Source organism: Cordyceps javanica, chromosome 2 (genome assembly GCF_051103115.1).
Source record: "Cordyceps javanica chromosome 2, complete sequence".
In the NCBI taxonomy this organism is placed as follows: Eukaryota; Fungi; Ascomycota; class Sordariomycetes; order Hypocreales; family Cordycipitaceae; genus Cordyceps; species Cordyceps javanica.
This window is the reverse complement of record NC_139296.1, coordinates 2,983,734-3,004,376: the sequence shown is the minus strand read 5'-3', so window position 1 is coordinate 3,004,376 and position 20,643 is coordinate 2,983,734. Positions and strand designations below refer to the sequence as shown.

The 20,643-nt window shown below is 54.3% G+C and overlaps 6 protein-coding genes across 6 annotated transcripts; 4 read left to right on the top strand and 2 right to left on the bottom strand.

Moving 5' to 3' along the window:
* Nucleotides 1–338: 338 nt before the first annotated feature.
* On the bottom strand, nt 339–4,189 carry V2A60_003394 (uncharacterized protein; the record flags this gene model as incomplete). The annotated part of the gene is made up of 2 exons (XM_083254729.1): nt 339–3,846; nt 3,900–4,189. The coding sequence occupies 2 exons, from the start codon at nt 4,187–4,189 to the stop codon at nt 339–341; spliced, it is 3,798 nt and encodes a 1,265-aa protein (XP_083110855.1).
* Nucleotides 4,190–5,436: 1,247 nt separating this feature from the next.
* On the bottom strand, nt 5,437–5,871 carry V2A60_003393 (uncharacterized protein; the record flags this gene model as incomplete). Its single annotated transcript, XM_083254728.1, has 1 exon — nt 5,437–5,871. One exon carries the CDS (start codon nt 5,869–5,871, stop codon nt 5,437–5,439), a length of 435 nt encoding a protein of 144 aa, XP_083110854.1.
* Nucleotides 5,872–6,865: 994 nt separating this feature from the next.
* V2A60_003392 (translation initiation factor eIF3 core subunit g) lies at nt 6,866–7,910 on the top strand (the record flags this gene model as incomplete). The annotated part of the gene is made up of 3 exons (XM_083254727.1): nt 6,866–6,894; nt 6,969–7,608; nt 7,686–7,910. The coding sequence occupies 3 exons, from the start codon at nt 6,866–6,868 to the stop codon at nt 7,908–7,910; spliced, it is 894 nt and encodes a 297-aa protein (XP_083110853.1).
* Nucleotides 7,911–10,776: 2,866 nt separating this feature from the next.
* Nucleotides 10,777–13,839, top strand: V2A60_003391 (phosphatidylethanolamine N-methyltransferase; the record flags this gene model as incomplete). The annotated part of the gene is made up of 3 exons (XM_083254726.1): nt 10,777–10,969; nt 11,046–13,699; nt 13,789–13,839. 3 exons carry the CDS (start codon nt 10,777–10,779, stop codon nt 13,837–13,839), a joined length of 2,898 nt encoding a protein of 965 aa, XP_083110852.1.
* Nucleotides 13,840–16,060: 2,221 nt separating this feature from the next.
* Nucleotides 16,061–17,583, top strand: V2A60_003390 (Lactonase, 7-bladed beta-propeller-domain-containing protein; the record flags this gene model as incomplete). Its single annotated transcript, XM_083254725.1, has 3 exons — nt 16,061–16,450; nt 16,630–17,106; nt 17,218–17,583. 3 exons carry the CDS (start codon nt 16,061–16,063, stop codon nt 17,581–17,583), a joined length of 1,233 nt encoding a protein of 410 aa, XP_083110851.1.
* A 770-nt stretch (nt 17,584–18,353) lies between these two features.
* V2A60_003389 (Zn(II)2Cys6 transcription factor) lies at nt 18,354–20,511 on the top strand (the record flags this gene model as incomplete). The annotated part of the gene is made up of 3 exons (XM_083254724.1): nt 18,354–18,560; nt 18,616–20,132; nt 20,235–20,511. The coding sequence occupies 3 exons, from the start codon at nt 18,354–18,356 to the stop codon at nt 20,509–20,511; spliced, it is 2,001 nt and encodes a 666-aa protein (XP_083110850.1).
* Between the last annotated feature and the right edge of the window lie 132 nt (nt 20,512–20,643).

The following is a 20,643-nucleotide window of genomic DNA, read 5'->3' as shown; positions in this document are numbered from 1 at the left end:
TCTTGTTCATCTACCCACCCCTACCTAGCGTATCCAGTCTGCCGGCTACTTTCCTCGCTAACGATGCTGAAAAACAAAACAGGTCTTAAACAATTTATAAAGAAAATACCGCCTTGGAAAAAGTGAAGAGAAAAAAAAAATCGCAAAGCCATGATCTAATGTGATAAAAGAAACCCAGGAAGGGAGGGGTGGGGCGCAGAAGAGGCGCGAAAGTGCCAAAGTGCACTCTGAATGTGAAGAAAAATCTAAATGAGAAAGTGGATGATATGTTTGCAAAAAGGAAAAGAGCCTTTTCCACGCCCTTGTCCTAGCTTGATGGTTTCTGCGACGTGTTTTCGCTATAGATTGATCAAGTCAACCTCAGAAAAGTCAGGTGGATGCCTGCCGTAGATCACGCGCACTTTACTATCGAGCGCTGTGCCTTCGTTGCTGATCCAGATATGCTTGCTGAACGCGCGCGTGCGTTGAATCTCGTCTTCGCTGATACCTAGGTCGTCGCGCGGGATCCAGACGGCCGGGCGGCGGGCGCGCAGGGCATAGTGCAGGAAGGCGTGTCGCGTCAGCATGTCTCTCTCGTCCGTCGTGAGGTCTTCGATTTCGTCGTGAACACCGCCGAAAAGAGCGTCGCCCATTGCGCGCTGCGCCTCAAGGTCCTTCTGACGCTGCTGCCGACGGTAATGTGCGGCTTGAGAGTTGCGGTCGACCTTGGTCAGACGCAATAGCTGATTGCCTCCGCCCTTCGCCCATCCACCCACGTGCTTGCCACCTTCCACAGCCCACGTACCAACCTGTTTGACCGGCTTGAGGGCAAGTAAACCGGTTGTACGGCGACGCTGCTGTTCCATGGTGTCCAACTCAATACCTCCTTCACCGTCAAGCTGAGAGGGAAACTTCTCCTGCGAGTCAAGGACTTCCTTGAGTTCCTCATCCTCGTCTGCCTCGTCTTCCTCGTCAACACCCAGACGAGAGTCTTGGGCTCGCTGAAATGCCTCGTCACGGAGGACGGCCTCATCCTCAAATGTGATTGGAAGATAACGGAATAGAGGCGAGAATGCCTTGTTGAGAAGATACTGATAAATCATGGTCAAAAACATGACAACCAACATAATGACACCATGTGTAATGCAGGGGCGCTTGCTATTTTGGTCCTTAACAATAAGAAAGAGCCCCGCCATGCACAACTGCATGAAATACAGACCGGTGAAAGTTTGGTTGATGGCGCGTGGATATAAGACGCCGCCCGTGTCGTGCTCCATGCGATACACGTAGACCATTGCATAGCGTTGCGCAAGCCACAAGAGCCCAAACGTAACAATCGCGAAGATGGAAATCAGAGGCGAAATGACGCAATAAAAAATTGCGATGCAGGCAAAGTTCGTGTACACGGGGAAGAAAGCTCCCCACTGCACGTTGTTGAGATTCGTGTTTCTCGCCCACTTGTTCCGTGCGGTGCTGTCAAACATGGGTCCGATAACAAACCACATGAGGAGCGAAACAATCTGCAGCAGTGTACCAGAGCTTGTAGTCAACGCTTGAAGCACCATGTAAGAGAAGAAATAGTTTGCTGCCTTTGGGAGGTTATTCGCCAAGAGGTTGAGTACGCTTTGGACGGACCCCAGCTGCTCTTTGATATTGACCACAAACTTGTCTAAAGACGCAGCGAAAAAAGAGGCAATCGAAACAACAAGAAATACCTGAATGAATAAGAAGACAAAGTAGAAGAACTGGACAAATTCTGCCCTTTGAGTTCCAGTCTTTGCTCCTCGAATACCCGCGAGAAAGTTCAAAATGAGTGGCACCAAGACAAGCAGAAGTGCCAAGAGGGCGGCCGGCAACACACCTGCAATGATTTTGGCGAGATTCTCGATGTTGTGGTTCGCTTTGAGAAAGCCTAGCCACTTATTGTCCTGGATAAGCTGGTCAAGCTGGCTTAATGCAGCTGTCCAAGCCACCGGAATAGCCCAAAGAAATGCCATGGCGCACGCAATTCCAATAACAATGAAGCCACGCAGGCCCTCCCCCCACCAAGATATAGCCATATTGTCCCAGACAACATCTCGCGGTGAAATTTCGATGATCCTAGGTGCCATGTGGCGAGGGATGTGGTGGACGGCACTCTGACAAGCCATGTGTGCTGCTATCTGGTGGTTGAACTGAACAAACGCCGAGCTCATGAGCGGGTAACGCTCAGGATGCTTTTGGTCCTCTTCTATTTCAAGATTCAGACGAGCAAGTTCCTTTCGGCAGTAGTAGATGGTGTCGACCTTTTTCGTGATTCCGGGAATACCGAAAAGCCAATTGACGCCAAACAAGGGGAGGTGGTGCGTAGGGCGGTGCTTCTTCTTAAGATACTTACGCCATTCCGCGTCTTCTTCCTCGGTGTCCTCATGCTTTGCATCGAATGCCTCCGGATACTCGATTTCTTGTTGTTCATCGCCAATAAATGGAATGAAGCCTTTGACCATTTGCCAGGTAGTCTTTTCTTTTTTCTGACCGGCAGTCATGTAATCTTCGGCCTCAGTTGCTTGGGGGACTGGTGAAGCATAACCACCCGAAGGTGGCTTCCAGAACTGCCAGAAGCGGTTTCTTCGATTATCTATGAAATCGAGCTCGTCTGCTTTCCTAACGGTATTACCGATTACGCCGTCCTGTTTCTGAATGGCGCTGGTGGATGTCACAGAGACAACGGAGCCGCCAGGCGAATGACTTGTGCGAGAGTCGGTAGTTCCGGGGCGCGGAGCAGAGAGAGATGGGCCATTTTTGCTCCTTGGGGATACCGGTGCGAAGCCATGTGTGGTTCCAAGTCCGTCTTCGAATCCCTTGCCTGACTTGGTAGCTACGTTTTTCAACTCGCCGGCGACTTTCGAGGTAGTTTTGGTCAGTCCGGCCAGAGGATTGTGGGTACCACGGCCTTCATCTCGAGCCTTGCCGTGGTCGTGCTGTCCGTTTTCTTCGATTTCCATGGCCGATTCCTCGACACCAGCCGTGACTGTGTGGGGAGTGTCATGGTTGTCGCCAGCTCCTTGACCCGCCCCGCTATCCGCGAGCTGTTTGGCCTCTTTATCTCGCTTCGCACTTCTGGCGGCCTTCTCCTCTTTACTCAGCGCTCCAAGTTTCATCTTTTTGCGCTCCAGCTTCTCATCTTTCCTCTGTTTCTTCAGTTGAGCCTTCTTGGCTGTCTTGATAAGCTCAGTCTCGGCGTTCTCCAGAGAAGCATGGATCTGTTCGCGGAGATTCACTTTGTCGAGTAGCTTGGTCATGTCGCGGTTCAGCCACACATTCCTGACCCCGCCGGGAAAGACATCGAGAAGTCCTCGGAGCGCGTCTTCGCTTAGCCACTTCTTAGGGATTGAGTTGAGGAGCACAGTGGTAGCGGACGCTCGCAGGCGATGTTCTGCACTGGTAAGGTAATCTTGGCGAACCTTAATATAGGCCTTGAGCTCGAAGAAGAAGACGGTGCAGATCCATATTACCACCAGGATGGCCAGCACGAGATGGGCGGCGTAGCGGCCTGTATTCTCAGGACGAATGTTGGCCCAGGCCAGCGTATCCAGGCCGGTTACATTCTTATCGTTGTCGGTATTGTTATCGAAACTCATATCAATTCGCTTTCCAATGCCTCCGACATAGTTGAGCGGGATCAAGATGGGCAAAACGATGGCGCAAATCGGGATGAAAATGATGAGAAGGGTTTTGAGATAGCGGAGGAAGAAGTAGGCATCGAGACCACACTTTTTGATGATTTCTCGGTCTTTGAAATGAATGACAGTTCTGATCATTGCGAAAAAATTGTTTGGAGGTGGTTCGGTTCTCTCGCGTTCGGGTACAAGGTATGTTTTTGGTTTACTGGGACATGTCAGTACAGTGACAGAGAGCCGGGGTCAATGTGAGGGAAGTACAAGATGCGCGCCAGCTTGTTGCGAAGTAGGGCAAACAGAGACATCTGAATGCCAAAAATGATCAAGGCGGTGGCAATAGAGGTGATAAAGGTCACGATGCCAATACCTGACTGCCCTTGGGCCTTCGAGGGCGCGTCAGTCTCATTTCTGCGAGACAGGATACTGAGATGGCGAATGTCGACAGGCGTAGGATTCGAAGCAGCCATGGCTTGAGAGGGCGGCAGCCAGGCCGACCCAAACAGCATAATGCCCACAGCAGAGAAAACGAGTCGTAGTTGCACCCGCTCCATGGCGAGACGAGCCGCCCAGGGCGCGAACAAGCAAGTATGCCCTTTGATGAGATGCTGTGTTGAATTTTCGATTTCGCCGCGTGTGGAGGTGAACTATTTATTGTGGACAGAGGCGAAAGTCCTCCAGGGAGGGGAGAAGCTCGTATCCGGTTGCAAGCCCCTACCTCGATGAGGTCGGTCGTCTCAGATTTCAAGTAGGTAGTGCAAAGGCATTTCGTGCTGTTTTGCCTAACGAAGTGCAGCCCAGCGCGCGAGGAAACGAGCTCGAGGGCAAAGGAGTGTGATGAGAAGGAAGAGCAAAAGGGAAAAGAACGTGGAAAGGAGGGACGATACATGACAACGGGTACACATCTGGGAAGCCCATCTAGGTAGATCAATTTAGTTAGCGACCCGCCATCAACATAGCATACTGGACTAAGTCTGGTGGGACCCCCTGAAGTTGGTGATGTCACAGGCGGCAGTGGTTGGCTGTGGCTTGATCTATTGGGCCGTGTGCCTTGATTCTTGCGACCACCAGCGCTAAAGTTGATTGACTTGGAATCTTGCTTTTGGCTACCGAGTAATTCACTTCAGCCGTTGAACGTTTGCCGCATGTGATATTTGTTTTCTTTCTCCTTTGTCTTTTTTTTTTCGCTTCGCATCTTTGTCTTTTCATGACCAAGGGTATATTGGCGCTTGTATTGGCCTCCAACTCTGAAACATTATAAACGCGGCCACTGAAAGCCGTGACCCCCACATATGTCTGACACCAAGCAAGCTATTGCTGGCAGTGATTAACTGGCTGAGAGCAAACCGCTTTGAAACTTGCAAGTATTGGAAGGGCGACAGGGGGGATCTCTATTGGCGACGGCACTCCTGCTGCAGTGCGAGTGCCTAGTTGGGTAGCTTTTTCACCTGCTGCGATGGTACTGAACAACCGAATTCGGTTATCAAGCCGTGGGTTGAAGCAGCCGACACGTTCGCTCCGTAGTGTGTGTGGAAGCCGACCTGGCTCGACAAAGAAAAAATTGTACGGATATTAGTACTGTCTAAAAAAGTGAAAATACAATGCGGAGAATCATTTTCGGTCCTCCCCAACGCCCGCAGAAAAAAACACAAAGACCAGCCGACCAGCAACCCTTCCGGGCTCAAAAAGCAGTCACCCCTTTCCATACCCGAAACCCGATACAACGCGTTACGATACCGGCGCAATGGTGTCCTCGGCCTTCGAGTTCCCTCCGTGATAACGTCCGGAACATTAAAGACGTTTAAAAGAGCATATCCATGCAGCAGCAGCACGCGCAGGCGGCGGCTAGACCACCCAGAATGCCCGTGGCGGCACCACCCATGCCCCTATCGTTGTTCCCAAAATTGCCTTGCGGGTATCCCTGCTGCTGGTAATAAGGGCCTTGCTGGTATGGTCCCTGCTGGTACTGTCCTTGTGGGGGACCGTATTGTTGCTGACCGTACGGCTGTTGGCCGTATTGTGGTTGACCGTAAGGTCCCTGTGGTTGCTGGTGGTATCCCATCTGCGGGCCAGACTGATAATATGGTTGTTGTTGTTGCTGCTGCTGCTGGGGAGGCGCGTAAGGATCGTTTTGTTGGAATGGCGATTGTGCCGGGCCTGCGCCTGGGTATGAGGCCTTGGGAGGATTGGGGGGACCTCCGTAGGGTGGCGGCTGCTCCTCGTTTTTGCCAGACATTATGGATAGCGCAGGTCGGTCGCAGGTCGGTCGCGGTGGCGGATAGTAGCTATGGAAAGCAAATGTCGAGGATATAGGTTCGATTCAGCTGGTGGACGATACGTGTAGAATTGGAAGACAGGTCTTTGGGCGAGTGGAGGGTGTTGATGAATATTTAAAGCGAAACCCGCGCCGTCTCGGTTGAAACGGCAGAGGACGGATGCGGGTTGACCAGATTACGCACCACACTGTGGCGGGCTTGCGCAGCGGCCATTTTAGACGCTGAGTTCGCTGCGCCACCCTTGGCTGCCCACCACAAGCACACTTGGCAGTCACTCCTGGGGACGTTGGGCGCTGCCAAGAGCATGTCTTCGAAATTACTAGGCGCATTACGGCTTTTAAAAACAGTGGTGAAAGAATCAGTTTTTAATACTCGAGGTGAGCCATTCTGTCAGAAAATAAAGTATCAGAATAAATGCTGAATGACGGTCGTTGCCGGCCTTCAGACACGTCCGTCGCCGCCACTCCGCGGCTTAAACGGAGGCGAGCTTCGTCACCAGCACTTGGTGAAAGTTTAAACATGACCCCAACCGAGGCAATCATTCACAATTCCAGGCAAACTGCTAATTTAAGGAGAATCCATCTCATGCGAAGCTCATCACGAAAATTTGTTGAAGGAAAACAACCAAAACTTACAAACAGCGTCTAAAATGATATTATCCCCATGTTTGGATACATCCCTACTTGTTACCAGCGCCGCCTACAACAAAGAGCCCTCCACAGCGAGGCTCCACGTGACCTGCTACGCGTTCGCCACACTCGAGTTGTGGCGAGAGCACCAACGCCCCACTGTGGCTAGTGTCGCACCACGAAAAAGTGGTAAATTCAGCGTTGATTGAGAAACCCCACGAAGCAGTCGAATATATTCACGCCGCCCTCGAACCGACGCCATACGCAGTTGTGAAGCAGGATACATAGGCTCTACCGCATAGCTGCCGCGCGCAATACCGAAATCATGGCTTCCACGGCTCCCACCAAGGCCAAGTGAGTTTGCCCGGAGGCTCGCGGGCATGGCGCAGAAGAACTGGCAGTGACTAACCCCACCATCATCAAACCAGGCACGACTGGGCCGACGATGATGATATCGAGGAGACCAGCACCGAGCTGCCAGCACCCCAGACAATCGCCAACAAGGACGGCACCAAGACCATCATCACATACCGCATCAACGACGAGGGCCAAAAAGTGAAGACGACGCGCCGCATCCGCTACATCACGCACACGGAAAAGGTGAACCCCCGCGTGGCCGATCGCAAGAGCTGGGGCAAGTTTGGGGCCAGCGCCAACGACGGCGCGGGCCCGGCCGCCGACACGACGTCCATTGCCGAGAACATGATCTTCCGCCCGAGCGTCAGCTGGCGCAAGGACGCCAAGGACGAGAGCGCCGACCCCAACGCGCAGGCCATGAAGGACAAGCTAAAGGACAAGAAGGTCAAGTGCCGTATCTGCAACGGCGAGCATTTCACAGCCAGATGTCCCTACAAGGACACCATGGCCCCCATCGGCGAGAACGGCGCCGCCGACGTCGCGGCGGGCATGGGCGACGAGCCGTCCCCGGCCGGGGCCGGCGGCGCCGGGGCCAAGAAGGGAGGATCCTACGTGCCTCCCGCGCTGCGCGGAGGAGCCGCCTCGGCGAGCGCCATGGCGGGCTCCAAGTACGGCGAGAGAGACGACCTCGCGACGCTGCGCGTCACCAACGTAAGTAGCAGCAGGCATGGCGGCGCAACTGACGGCCGCGTCGACGCGGATACAATGCTGACAGGATGGGACTACAGGTTTCGGAAATGGCCGAGGAGGGCGAGCTTCGCGACATGTTCGAGCGCTTTGGTCGCGTTACCAGAGTATTCCTGGCCAAGGACAGAGAAACCGGCATGGCCAAGGGGTTCGCCTTTATCAGCTTCGCGGACCGGGGCGATGCTGTCAAGGCGTGCAACAAGATGGACGGATTCGGTTTCAAGCATCTTATTCTGCGTGTGGAGTTTGCCAAGAAGGCCCAGTAAAAGTACACGATTGCATTATAGTTTTAGAAGTGTTCATGGGGGACATGGTAATGGAATTTACGACTTTACCTCAACGTCGCGTGGTTGTGCCGTACTTGTGATTCATATTCATGTGTGAGATGGCGGTTGGCGCCGTGGCCGCACCGATTGAGGTCGGGCTGCCGAGTCCCCCACCCGAAAGGCACAAGAGGTGCACGGCGTGCCGGTAAATGAGCAACATAAGGAAATTACGATCGAATTCAGCTCCGATATTCTTTTGTTGGGAAGACGGGCTGAATTGTTGAACGTAGATTGTAACAATTGGCATGTGAAAGAGGGACATTCTGAACCAGGGTTGACGTTTGTTCCCACTCTGGGGATGCGCCTGGGGAGGCTCTGTCAGAGCCGACTAAGTAGAGGCACAGTGTTTGGGGGTCATGAATATGAAGCTGGAGTTGATTTTGTGTTTGCTTGCAGCCGCATGGGCAGCGAGTTTCTGTGCATGTCAACTGGGTGGTTACTTTGATTGGTACGACTAATAAACTTTCGGGTTTCCCATTTTGATCGTCGAAGCAACGAGCCATCACGCAGGGGGGCAGACAGATTGGACGGCGCCACGTAGCACCACCGTCGTTTGGAGAGTTTGGGAGAGATAATATTATGAATAGAAATGACTAACCGATTACGGAAGGTGCATCTGGACTTTGTCCAAATGAGGAGCTGCGTCACGCGGTGCAGAAAGAGTGAGTAACGATTTATGTGCAGTAATGGTCGAGGTCGCCTTTGAATACTAATATGTGTCAAGCCACGTCGGGACAGTGCCGTGTCGGATTGGAAACCTCGCCGTGCAGGTACCCGCACAGGATAAATGCCGCAGTGAAAGGAGAGGCTGAGAGAAAGGTAGAGAGAAACTGAGAGAGCGCCTGAGAGAGTGGCTACTCATTCGTTAGTGAGGACGGATAAACGGAGGGCCAATCTCGGGACATGCAGTGCTGCGGCATGAGAGTAGATTGGCAATGAGGAATGTCGGTGGGAGTTTTGAGCAACACCTTTGAGAGTTGACAGAGAGGGGAGGGGTTGCAGTGCAGTGCGTGTTATAAGTATAATAAAGCGTTGTACAATGCGTCAGCTTGGTAGGACCCGGGTAGGCAAGGTTAGGTACCTAGGCAATGCAGTACTCAGTAAGTGAGTAAGTGGTGGGCATGGAGAAGGATTGAGCTACTTGTTACCTACTACTTACCTAGCTATCCGCCTTGGGGTAATTGTGTCTGTTGGACTCTGTAACTAATCCGTACCTGAGATGAAGCCATTTGCATCGGCCTGGTCAGCCAGGGCGAAAGCCACCCACAGAGCACCCTAGGTACCTACCTGGTAAGTACCTTACTTGTATGGGAGAGGAAATTTAGGTGGGTTAGTTGTACCTACCTGTATCTAGGCACCTACCTAGATACGCAGGCAGGGACGGTTACAGACGGTGCTAGATGCTCCGAGTTGGTGGTGCATCGAAACACGCTCAACGTGGCTGCATAACCTCGGGCGTGCGGCATGCTTCCATTACTGCTATGTAAAGTACTTGCCTACCTACCTACTTACCTAGTTGCCTAGCTAGTAGGTCGGTGGTTCATCTTATGGTTGATCTTTCAGTGACCCATCCAGTCTGTGCCGGACAATCTGCGTACCGAGTAAGTACTACGAGGAGCCGCAATTGAACGCTGTTTGCAAGCCACCTTGCAGTGCGCCAGGTTGCTTTCAGTTTACTTATTATTGTCCAGTCACCTTGCTGCAGTTGCAGCGCTGTGCATGACCGGAAGGGGGGCTATGTGGCGTCTGCAACGCTAGTACGGATAGTGGCAGCCTCACTGCTCGACTGCCACTGCCCACTGAAACCCATGCTGGAATTTGAGTTGGCTAGTTGGCTACTAGTAGGTAGGTAGGTTATTTAGTAGTTGCAGACTTACTGGTACAGTTAGGTACCCCGGGAAGATCCTAGCAGCTTCCTCTCCCCACCATCCCAGGGCGTGCCGCCAGTGCCCGCGCCTCCCCATACGTGCTTGTCTACAGCCTCTTACACTATAAGCCGCACTCATGCTTGCACATGTCTTTTAGCCTCGCATTGCCTTTCCTCGGAAAATCGCCAAAATAATAATAATAATGGTCCTCCAGTAATAATGCTGTCTCATGCCCCCCTCTTGCCCCCCCATCGTGCCCCTCTCACCCAACAAGCTGCCCGCCCGCCCTCGTTTGTTCTCCAGTTTCATCCCGCCATCCAGCTAGCCCGCCAGCCAGCCAACCATTTTCATCTCACAAACCCCGTCACTGTCGCGCGACGCAAGCCAGGTTCAACACTCTGTCGTTTCCCGTCGCCGTCGCTGTCATTCTCGTCGTTGTCGCTGTCTCTGTCGCTCTAATCGCCCGTCTGCTCTCCTCAGGTCGCAGTGCACTAGTCCGTCCGTTCTGGCGAGTCATTGTCGTTTCAACGTTGCTCTCGCCAGTGGTTGGAAAAGAAAAAGAAAAACCTCTCTCAGATCAACGGATTTTAAGCCGAACCTTGCGCCCTACTCTTGCTGTCCTCTGCCGGCACTAACTGCTGCACCTCGAGCATCCCAGCGGAGCCGTGACGTTGCGGCTAAGTAACGGTGGTGCGCCGCCCCCGGCTCTCTCTTGGACGCCTCGCACTCGCACCGCTCGCCCCCAGCAGATTTACATGGCCGATCCTATTGCTCGCGGAGCCTACGCCGTATTTAAGAATCCGCATTCCACTCCGCGTCCACTCCTTGCCCCAACGCACACTTGGCCTCTTCCCTTTCATTCAAATAGTGGCCTCTCTCCCTTCGACCTTTGTCTATAGCTCATTGTCGCCATCTGGATTCAACCCCAATCGCCTGCAATGGCTACCACCGCTACTACGCCCTCTGAGCTGCGGAAGCGGCAGCAATACCGAGATGATGCCGCCGTCGACTCTCAACGCACCCCGGCGGCGCCATCTGATCACGGCAGCTCGTCCGTGCCCGACGATCTTGACTCCGATCATGCTGATGTCAAACCCCAAAAGATGTATGGCAGGACGCCCGACGGAACCAGTACGTCCATTGCGGTTACACCACGCGCCTCCCCGCCATCTGCTCTCCCCGTGAGCTAATTCAACTGCCTCTCTAGTCTTCGTCGTTCCGACCACCCACGACATGGTTTCACAGCTTCTTGACCCGCGTCAGCCTAAGAATCTTTCGGACCTCGTCGTCATCGCAATACTCGCCCTCCATATTTTGGCCGCCTACATGCTACCTGCCGCCTGGAAAAAGCCCGTCTTCGCCGTCGTCTTTCTATTCTGGCGTTCATCCTACAACGTGGGCATTGGCGTTCTTTTGCATATCCAATCCAACTACAACCGTCTCGTCACCTGGGCCATCCGCTGGAAACTCTTTGAGAAGCCCCAATCCGGCAACAACCCGCGACCATGGCTCTACCACCTGCTGAAGAAGGAGCTCGAGGCAAAGATCCCCGAAGACTACGATTTCGAAAAGGCCCCCATTGAGTACAATACTTGGCTGGTTTTCCGACGGGTCGTAGACTTGATTCTCATGTGTGATTTTGTGTCATATTGTCTCTTTGCCATTGTCTGCGGCCACAGGCCCGAAGCCGAAAACGTCTTCGTCGGCATCGCCCGCTGGATCATGGGTATCGCTCTAATTGGCTTCAATCTTTGGGTGAAACTCGACGCCCACAGAGTCGTAAAGGACTTTGCATGGTACTGGGGTGACTTTTTCTATCTCATTGACCAAGACCTGACCTTTGACGGCGTATTCGAGATGGCTCCCCACCCCATGTATTCTATCGGCTACGCTGGCTACTATGGCATCTCCATGATGGCTGCCAGCTATGAAGTCCTCTTCATCTCCATAGCCGCCCATGCCGCCCAGTTTGCCTTCCTCGTCGTTGTTGAGAACCCGCACATTGAAAAGACCTACAACCCCCCGCCACCCCGCAACACGCCGACTCCATTAGAAGATGCGAGCGCAAAGCTCACGCCCGGACAACCCACCGCCCAGTCAACATCCGATGACTCCGTCTTGCTCTCGTCAAAGGAATCCCCCGACGCCGTGCATAATCTTGTCGGATTCGCAAATATGGATCTGTTCCGCGTCCCTGACTGTGCCGTGGTATTGATGCCTGCCTATGTCGCCACTCTGGCGCTGGCAACCGCCTCGACTCCATTTTGGCAGGCCGTGTTTGTCGGGCATGCTCTACTCTGGCGAACCTGGTACCACGTTGGTCTCGGCGTCCTTCTCGACCAGCAGTCCAAGTCCAAGTTTTGGACGCGCCACTTTCTCAAGTACGGCGAGACCGCCCAGGAGGCTTGGCGACAGTGGAAGGGTATGCATCATATCAGCATGATCATGACCAACACTTCCTTCATTGCCGCTTGCTGGAAGATGTACTCGTTCCCTGCAGACTGGGGCTACGGCCTCGTGCTGCTCAAGCATGTCATTGGTGCTAGCCTGGTTGCACTGCAGCTTTGGTCTGCCTTCAGCGTGTACGAGTCCCTTGGCGAGTTTGGATGGTTCTGCGGTGACTATTTCTTCGATCACCAAGCAAAACTGACCTACACTTCCATCTACCGCTTCGTTAATAACCCAGAACGCGTCTTTGGCATTGCGGGCTTGTGGGGTGCCGCCCTCATCACCTGGAGCCGCGCCATCTTCGTCATGGCTCTTACGGCTCAGCTGATGACCATCTGGTTCATCTCCTATGTCGAGCGTCCTCACATGCAAAAGATTTATGGTAGAGGTCTCCGAAGTGAAGCAGGCTTGACCAAGTTTATCAAGCGCTCACTGCCGCCGCCCGTCAAGACGCTCCAAGAGAGCATGGATAAGGTCTTGGACGATACGACTCAGTTTGTCGAAGATTTCATCGACACTGCCCGACCCAAGTTTGCTTCTGGCGTTAAGACTATTGTCCGTGATACCTCGGCCATATTCAACATGGCACCTGCCAGGCTGACTCTTACCCGCATCTCGTCCGACGTCGAGGGCCTGGACCCCAAGCTATTTTCGCTCAAGGTTGAAGGCCAGCCCTCTACGTTGACCTCGCTTCACGAGCGAGCGACCGGAAAAGAAGGTCTCAGTGGCCGGTTCCCCAAGGAGGTCAAGACCATGACCTTTGAATACGGCGCGCCTCTCAGAGTGAAGTGGACCGCGCCAGCTAAACACAGTGACAAGGACTGGATCGGTCTGTACATGGTCAGCGATAATCGATCCAGAGAAGTGACAGAAGTGTCGTCTCTAGGTCGGTGGGTGCCCACAAACGCCGGTCGCTACGACAACCCCAGCTTGGATGCCAATGTCATCGTTGCCCAACATAGGATCGCCAGCGAAAATGGCGATGCTGACGGTGTCGGAGGTGAAGTCGTCTTTGAGGGCGACAAGCTCTGGTGGACGCAGGGCGTGTTTGAATTCCGTTACCACCACGACGGACACCACAAAGTCATGGCGATCTCGGAGCCATTTGAGATTGCACTAGGTAAATTCGATGAAGAGGATGTGGACGTAGACGCCAAGGGCATGTACGCCGGCGCTGTTGAGTCGATCCTGCTGCCGGTAGTGCGCAACTGCTTGGATCGGGACCCCGAGATTGCTCCCAAGGATGAGACACAAGTGTTTGGCAGCCATGTTGAAAGAGACGGAAAGTACGCAAAGAGAATTGTGTATGCTGTACGTGAAATGTTTGGTATCGAATTTGCGCCGGCCGTTGTTCTTGCGGATCGCAACGTGCGCAAGTTGGCTTGGAGAATTTGCAACGCGAAACAAGTCTTGGTGAGTGTCTTGCGATGACATGCTTTTGTTGAAATGCATGATCCGGCGCTAACTGCAAGATTTCTTTTCTTCTTTGCTTTTTTTGATAGGCACCCTACAGTTTGTCCCGATCCAAGGGCACCACGACGCCGATTGGCTAAGTTGCAATGAGTAAAGGATAAATCAGTGTGGAAGCATAGACCAAAAAAAATACGGAGTTAGGGAGGGAGAGGCGAATTGGAGATGGATGAGCTACATTTTATGTGATAGGATACCCAAAAGAATAGAATGAAAAGTGTGTATAAAGAACAACGCAGCGGTTACGAGCCTGTAGTGTATAGGTTACTGAGTGTTGAGTAGGTACTGAGCACTGAGTACTGAGCGCTGAGTACTGATATAGTGTACTAGTTGGAGGTGCGATCGGTGGGGGGATCTAGATGTTCGAAAGGGGGCACGATTGGCGATGTGTGGGGGGCAAATGCAACAACAGTGTTGAGTGGGCAGAAAAAGAGGCCGTAAGCTTCTTGACACGTAACAATGGCACTTGCCGCACATTACCGAACCTGACATGAGATGATTTGTTCCCGCCTTCTCTCTCCAAGAGGGTTTGCGCCAAATTAGGTGGGTGGTGGTCCAGGGCGGGATTCGCGGAAAGGGGATTGGACCAAACTGTTGACTTTGAGCAAGCCCGCGTCACTCTCGTGCACGGCGGTCGGCGTCCTTTGTTCGTTGCAGGATTTATGCAGGTGATGCTTTCGTCCCGAAGGGAAGGGGGAGAGGTAAGAGATTAAAGTTGTCGGAAGAGAGAGTTGTCTGACAAGGTCAGCTGCAGAATCCCTGAGGGGGCGAGGGAGCATAAATATAGTTGGCGTTTCAAGTTGCAAGTTGCAGGGTGTCATGCCCGGGAGACACCGGCTCGGGATGAGTGTCGTACAAGTGATGGGCAAGAAAGGGCGGCGAATCGCCCAGGATTAAACTGTCAGCTTTGCTGCTCCTATGAGTCCTATCCGACCGGGTTAGCTTCCAGGCGAGACGCCCCCAACTTGGACAGCCCCCCCCGACTGGCGGGAATCTGTTTTAAAGTCTTGCGGCAGGGATGGCCTGCATGCATCTTTTGCCCGAGACGGACGGACCAAGAAATAAGAATAAAAAGAACCGACAAAGAACCAATCAACAATTCCCCCCCACCCAACCGATGAATGAACATACGATCAAAACAATAGGGACATTACAAAGGGGTCCAGTCGGCATAAAAGGAAAGTCTTGGCATCTTCCTTCTGTCTTTTTTTTTGTATGTATTTTCCTTTGGCTTTTGTTGTTTGGTTGGCTGGGAATGAGGGAAGAAGAGGTTGCGCGCCTGCGACGGTGCTGCAGCTCCGTGTGTCAGGCTTAGACAAGAAAAAGTTGAGATGGAAGAAAGATGCAGAAAACCATTCAGTCTTGATCTGACAAGGGGACGGGGAGAGAGAGAGAGAGAGAAAGGGGGGGTTACAAATTACATTTCGCGCATAGCCACCTGCGCATAAGCCCGTCCGTCCAGAAGAGGAGGAATGGCTGGCTGGCTGGCTTGGCAAGTCTGGTTTGTTTTCGATGAGTGGACGACATGGAATAAAAAAAGAACAAGAACAAGAACAAGAAACAAGGGGGAGAGAAAAAAAGGTGAGCGCAACTTGTCTGGATAGGGCGATGCCCATCTGCCCATCCATGTATCAGCATCCATGAGCCGGAGGCGGGGACGGAAGGGAATAAGAGGGGGGGGGTTGGCTTGATGGTGGTGGTGAGCAAAACAGAGTAACGTTGAAGAAGCAAAGAAGAGTTCGTTCTAGCGGATAAATTGTCTGATCGTTTTACACAAATTAGGCAGGCGCCTAGTATGACCCCCCCGGCGGCGCGTGAATGGGGAATGGGGAGTGGTGAATGGTAACTTATGGTGCGGTCCTTGGTTACATCTACCTTTGTTCGCCCTGCGGCGCTGGTCATTTTATCGATATTATTATTTATTGTTTATTATTTTTAGATGTATGATTTTTCTTTCTTTTGGCTTGCTCAAACTTGGTAGGGACGGACGGATCACACCCTGACATGGAGAGGGGGGGGGGGGGGGGGGTCGTCAACAATGGTGAGATTTGTCTTAAAGCTGGACCCTCGCCCGCTCAGATGGGAGAGTTTCTCTTTCCCAGATATCTCGTTTGCGAATTCAAAGCTGTGCTTTGCTTCACCTCGTTGACTCATTCTCTCACTCTCTCTACTACACACACACGCACTCTCTCTCTCTCTTTCTCTCTCCCTTGTGGTGAATCATCACCTCCCTATCCTCCTCCTCCTCCGCCGACAACAACTGCAACAACAACAAACACCACCACCACCACCACAAATCGCAAAATGGCTCGCCTATCCCTCGCCGCGCTGCTGCTCGCCGCCGGCACCGGCAGCTTCGTCGCCGCATCGGACCTGCTCTACGTCACCTCGTACGCGGGCACCATCACCACGCTCGACCTGTCGGCCACGTCGCCCGCCCCCAACGGCGGCAAGGTCCCCGTCATCAAGGCCGTCGGCTCCAACCAGGGCTGCAAGCCCAATCCCTCGTGGCTGACGCTCAACCACGCCGGCGGCCTCCTCTACTGCATCGACGAGGGCTTCGCCGGCCCCGGCGGCTCCCTCTCGGCCTACCGCACCCACGCCGACGGCAGCCTGGAGCCCCTCGGCAAGGCCGCCACCCCGCCCGGACCCGTGAGCGGCTCCTTTTACGGCTGCAAGAACCGCGGCTTTGCCGTGGCTCACTAGTACGTTTTATTTTTTTTGTTTTTGCTTCTTTTTTTTTTCCCATGATTCTATTGTGCCTGTTTGAACGAGTGCGGTAGCCGTTGGTTGCTTCAGTCTCTTTCTCCGTCTCCGTCTCTTTCTCTCTCACTATATACGTGTATATCCTCGGCTCCTTGTTTACTAACAAGACGCTCCTCGTCTCACACAGTGGCGGCTCATCCTTTAGCACCTGGGACGTCAGCGACCCGTCCAATATCAAAAACCTGGACAACCTCAACTTCACGGAGCCCCACGGCCCCAAGCCCGAACAGACCGCGCCGCGCCCGCACGAGACGGTCCTCGACCCCACGGGTCGCTTCCTCATCGTGCCGGATCTCGGCACCGACCTAGTCCGCGTCTTCTCCTTTGACTCCAAGTCTCTCCAGACCACGGCCCTGCCGCCGGTCCAGGCCAAGACCGGCAGCGGCCCCCGCCACGTCGCCTTTGCCGTCAAGGGCCCCAAGACGTTCATGTACCTCATCACCGAGCTCGGCAACACCATTGTCGGCTACGAGGTCACCTACGAGGAGAAGAGCATACAGTTCAAGGAGATTTTTGACATTGGCGTCCACGGCGAGGGCAAGCCCGTCCCCCAGTCCGCTGCCGCTTCCGAAATTGTTGTTTCTGTGAGTAAAACCCCCTTCTCTGCCAAGCAAATGAGGGACCAAAAGAAAGAATGAAAGAACGAAAAAGGCTCCCCGTGATAAGCATGAAATGTTTTTTGTTTTCTAACCAAGAGTGCAACCTCGACCAACAACAAACAGGCCGACAACAAGTTCCTCATTGCGACCTCGCGTCGTGAAAACAGCACCACGGTCCCCAGCTTCGACGACGGCAGCACGCCAATCAACTCCGACCCCATCATCAACTTCTCCATCGACGACAGCACCGGCAAGCTCAACTTGCTCCAGGACGTGGCCGCCGGTGGCTACTTTCCCCGCCACTTCTCCGTCAACAAGGCCGGCACCAGGGTCGCCGTTGGCATGCAAAAGGACGGACGCGTCGTCGTCATCAAGCGCGACCCGGCTTCGGGCATGCTCGGCGAGTTTGAGTCCTTTGCCAACATTGAGGGCGAGATTACCTCGGTCATTTTTGACGAGTAGAACCATGGCAAAGAAAAAGGGCGCGGTGAACACAAAGAGATGGGCTGGAAGACTGCTAAAAACTGCCTGGGCTCGGTGGCAGGATACACAGTGTAGCCTGAATCTAGAGTACATATACCCCCATCAGACACGAGCATATGAATGTATACATCAGTTTCTTTTCAAGACAATCTTAGAGTATCAATAACTATCAAAATTACATCGTCCTATAAATCAAGTCGTGGAGAACAACAGAGCAATTCCGGCCAGTGCTGCGCTTTTCGTCGAGTACTGGACTCTCAGCACACCCCCGTGAGCGGCCTCATCAATTCATCAGCTGCGCCCCTAGCCTGACCCACTATCTCGACAAACCTCCGGGTTTTGATCACGAACCAGGCATCAAACATCGCCTTCCACACATCCAATACTATCTCGGATCGATTAGCTCATCTCAGATCTAATATTTCAGTGTTGCGCAAGAGCCCTCGATCTGGAGTGCACCCGCATCGGCGGGCTTCCCGCGTACCCACATCCAAGAAACTGGACACCCAACGCAACCTGGCCACGATTTTGCCCATCTCTGCTCCGCTCCATTTGGCCAAGCATCCATGAGTATGCTCCCATTTTCATTCACAGTAATATTTCTTCAAGCCAGTTGCTCCTCACCGTCGGCAAAGGGCATACGTGCCTTTGCTAGGCTTCAAGCAACTTGACCGTTGCTGGGCGTGGAGAGCCAGGCCGTCGCAGTTCCGCGGAGCTAGCAAGAGGTGGACTCTGTTGCAGGGCAAGCCATGGTCTCGAAAGCAAAGCGCAAGTCAAGTGGTGCTTCTGGCGGTGCAGCCTCGTCGGCGGCGCAGCGTTCGTCACCAGGTGCCACCATTCGCAGCTTGTTGAGAGCCGACGAGGATGATCTGGATGATGGTTCGAGCTCGAACCCGCTCAAGCGACGATTCGACGATGGAGTGGTGGACTATCCGCGGAGGAGAGCGACTATTGCGGTATGCATGTCACATGCATGGGCAAAAGGGTTCTGTGCTAACTTTGTGTCGTCAGTGCGAGGTATGCCGCTCACGCAAGTCGCGCTGCGACGGCAACCGACCCAAGTGCAAGCTGTGCGCCGAGCTCGGTGCCAACTGCGTCTACCGCGAACCTGGCGTGAAGCTCGACATTGGTGATAAGATGATCATTGAGCAGCTCAACCGCATCGAAGGGATGCTGCAGGCAAACATGTCGCAGCAGCGGTCGCGGGGGAGCAACGCGACGAACCCGTCGCAGCCATCTCCCGCCATCAGCGGCTCCGCCGCCGCCGCCGCCGCCTCGATGAGCCCCAACGGGCCGCTTACTACGCCAAATGGCACGGAAGCCCCCGTTCCCATTATCCGGAGCGGCGGGTTGGGGACGTGGCCGAGCGGCGCGGCGGCCGGAACAAACATCTCGACGATGCCCAAGTGCCACACCAACGCCGCCTTGCATCTCCTACAGTGGCCGCTCATTCGAGACCTGGTCCCTCGCCAGTACGATCCGCAGATCCTTGTCCAGCTGGAGATGGAGCGCGAGCCCCTGCCCCTGCTCGCCAAGACGCCGGCCGTCGACCTGTCCAACACGCAGGCGTACGTCGAGGCGTACTTTGCAAAGGTCAACGTCTGGTACGCGTGCGTCAACCCGTACACGTGGAGGGCGCAGTACCGCAAGGCGCTGTCCAACGGGTTCCGCGAGGGCCCGGAGAGCTGCGTCGTCCTGCTGGTACTGGCGCTCGGCCAGGCGAGCCTCGGCGGCCACATCTCGCGCCGCCCGCGCGGGCAGGACCCGCCCGGGATGCCGTACTTTACGGCCGCGCACGCACTCCTCCCCGGCATGCTCACGGCCAGCAGCGCCGTCGCGGCGCAGTGCCACCTGCTGGCGGCCGCCTACCTCTTCTACCTCGCCCGCCCGCTCGAGGCCTGGAGCCTGCTGGGCAGCGCCAGCGCCAAGCTGCAGCTGCTGCTCATGGCGCCGGGCCGCGTCCCGCCCGACCAGGCCGAGCTGGTGGAGCGCATCTACTGGAACACGCTCCTCTTCGAGAGCGACCTTTTGGCGGAGCTGGACCTGCCGCACTCGGGCGTCGCCCAGTTTGAGGAGCAGGTCGGCTTGCCCGGCGGGTTCGTCGGCGACGGCGACGGCGACGGGGGCGCTGACGAGGACCCCGTCGCCGCGGACGAGCTCTGGTACTTTCTGGCGGAGATTGCGCTGCGCAGGCTGCTCAACAGGGTCAGCCAGCTGCTCTACTCGGACGGCGGCTTCACCAAGTCGAGCAACCTGGAGCCCGTCGTGGCGGAGCTCGACTACCAGCTCACGCAGTGGTACGAGGGCCTGCCGCCGTCGCTGCAGTTCTCGTTTGCGCGCGTGCCGCTCCAGGATCCCATACAGACAGTCCTGAAGCTGCGCTACTACGCGTGCAAGGTCATCATCTATCGGCCGTACATACACTGCGTCCTGGAGGACGCGCGCGCAATCTCGGAGCCCATTGTGCGCGAGGGCTGCCAGAAATGCCTCGATGCCTCGGTTCGACAGTTGGAGCATGTATCCGAGCAGTAAGTCGTGTAATTCTTTTTGTTCCCTGATTTCTCAATCTCGCTATCAGCTTGCTACGAGTTTGTGGATTTGTTTGTGTTTTTTCTTAACTCGGTCTACAGTCACGCCGGACACATGCCTTATACATGGCAAGGGGCATTGTCCATGGCCTCGCAGTCCTTGCTCATCATGGGTGCAACAATGTCGCCACCCTTGCAGGGCCTGGTCTTGAGTCTTGTGCCAGACAGGGCGGCTCTGGATAAGATTATCCAAGATATCATAGACGAAATGGGTCGCTATGCCGTCCTTGCACCGAGCATCAATCTGGCGGCCGACATTGTCAAGGAGGCCGAGATGCGACGACGTGCATTCTTGAGCGTGGAAACACAGAGTAGCTAGGTGGCGATGGCAGAGAATTGTCTCGTATTTCAGGTAATGTCTGGGGATTGCGCAATATGTACGAGACTTGACAGACAGCTGAAGTGAAACAGGCCGAGTTGACGTGTCGGAATGAACAAGCAGCAATACCTG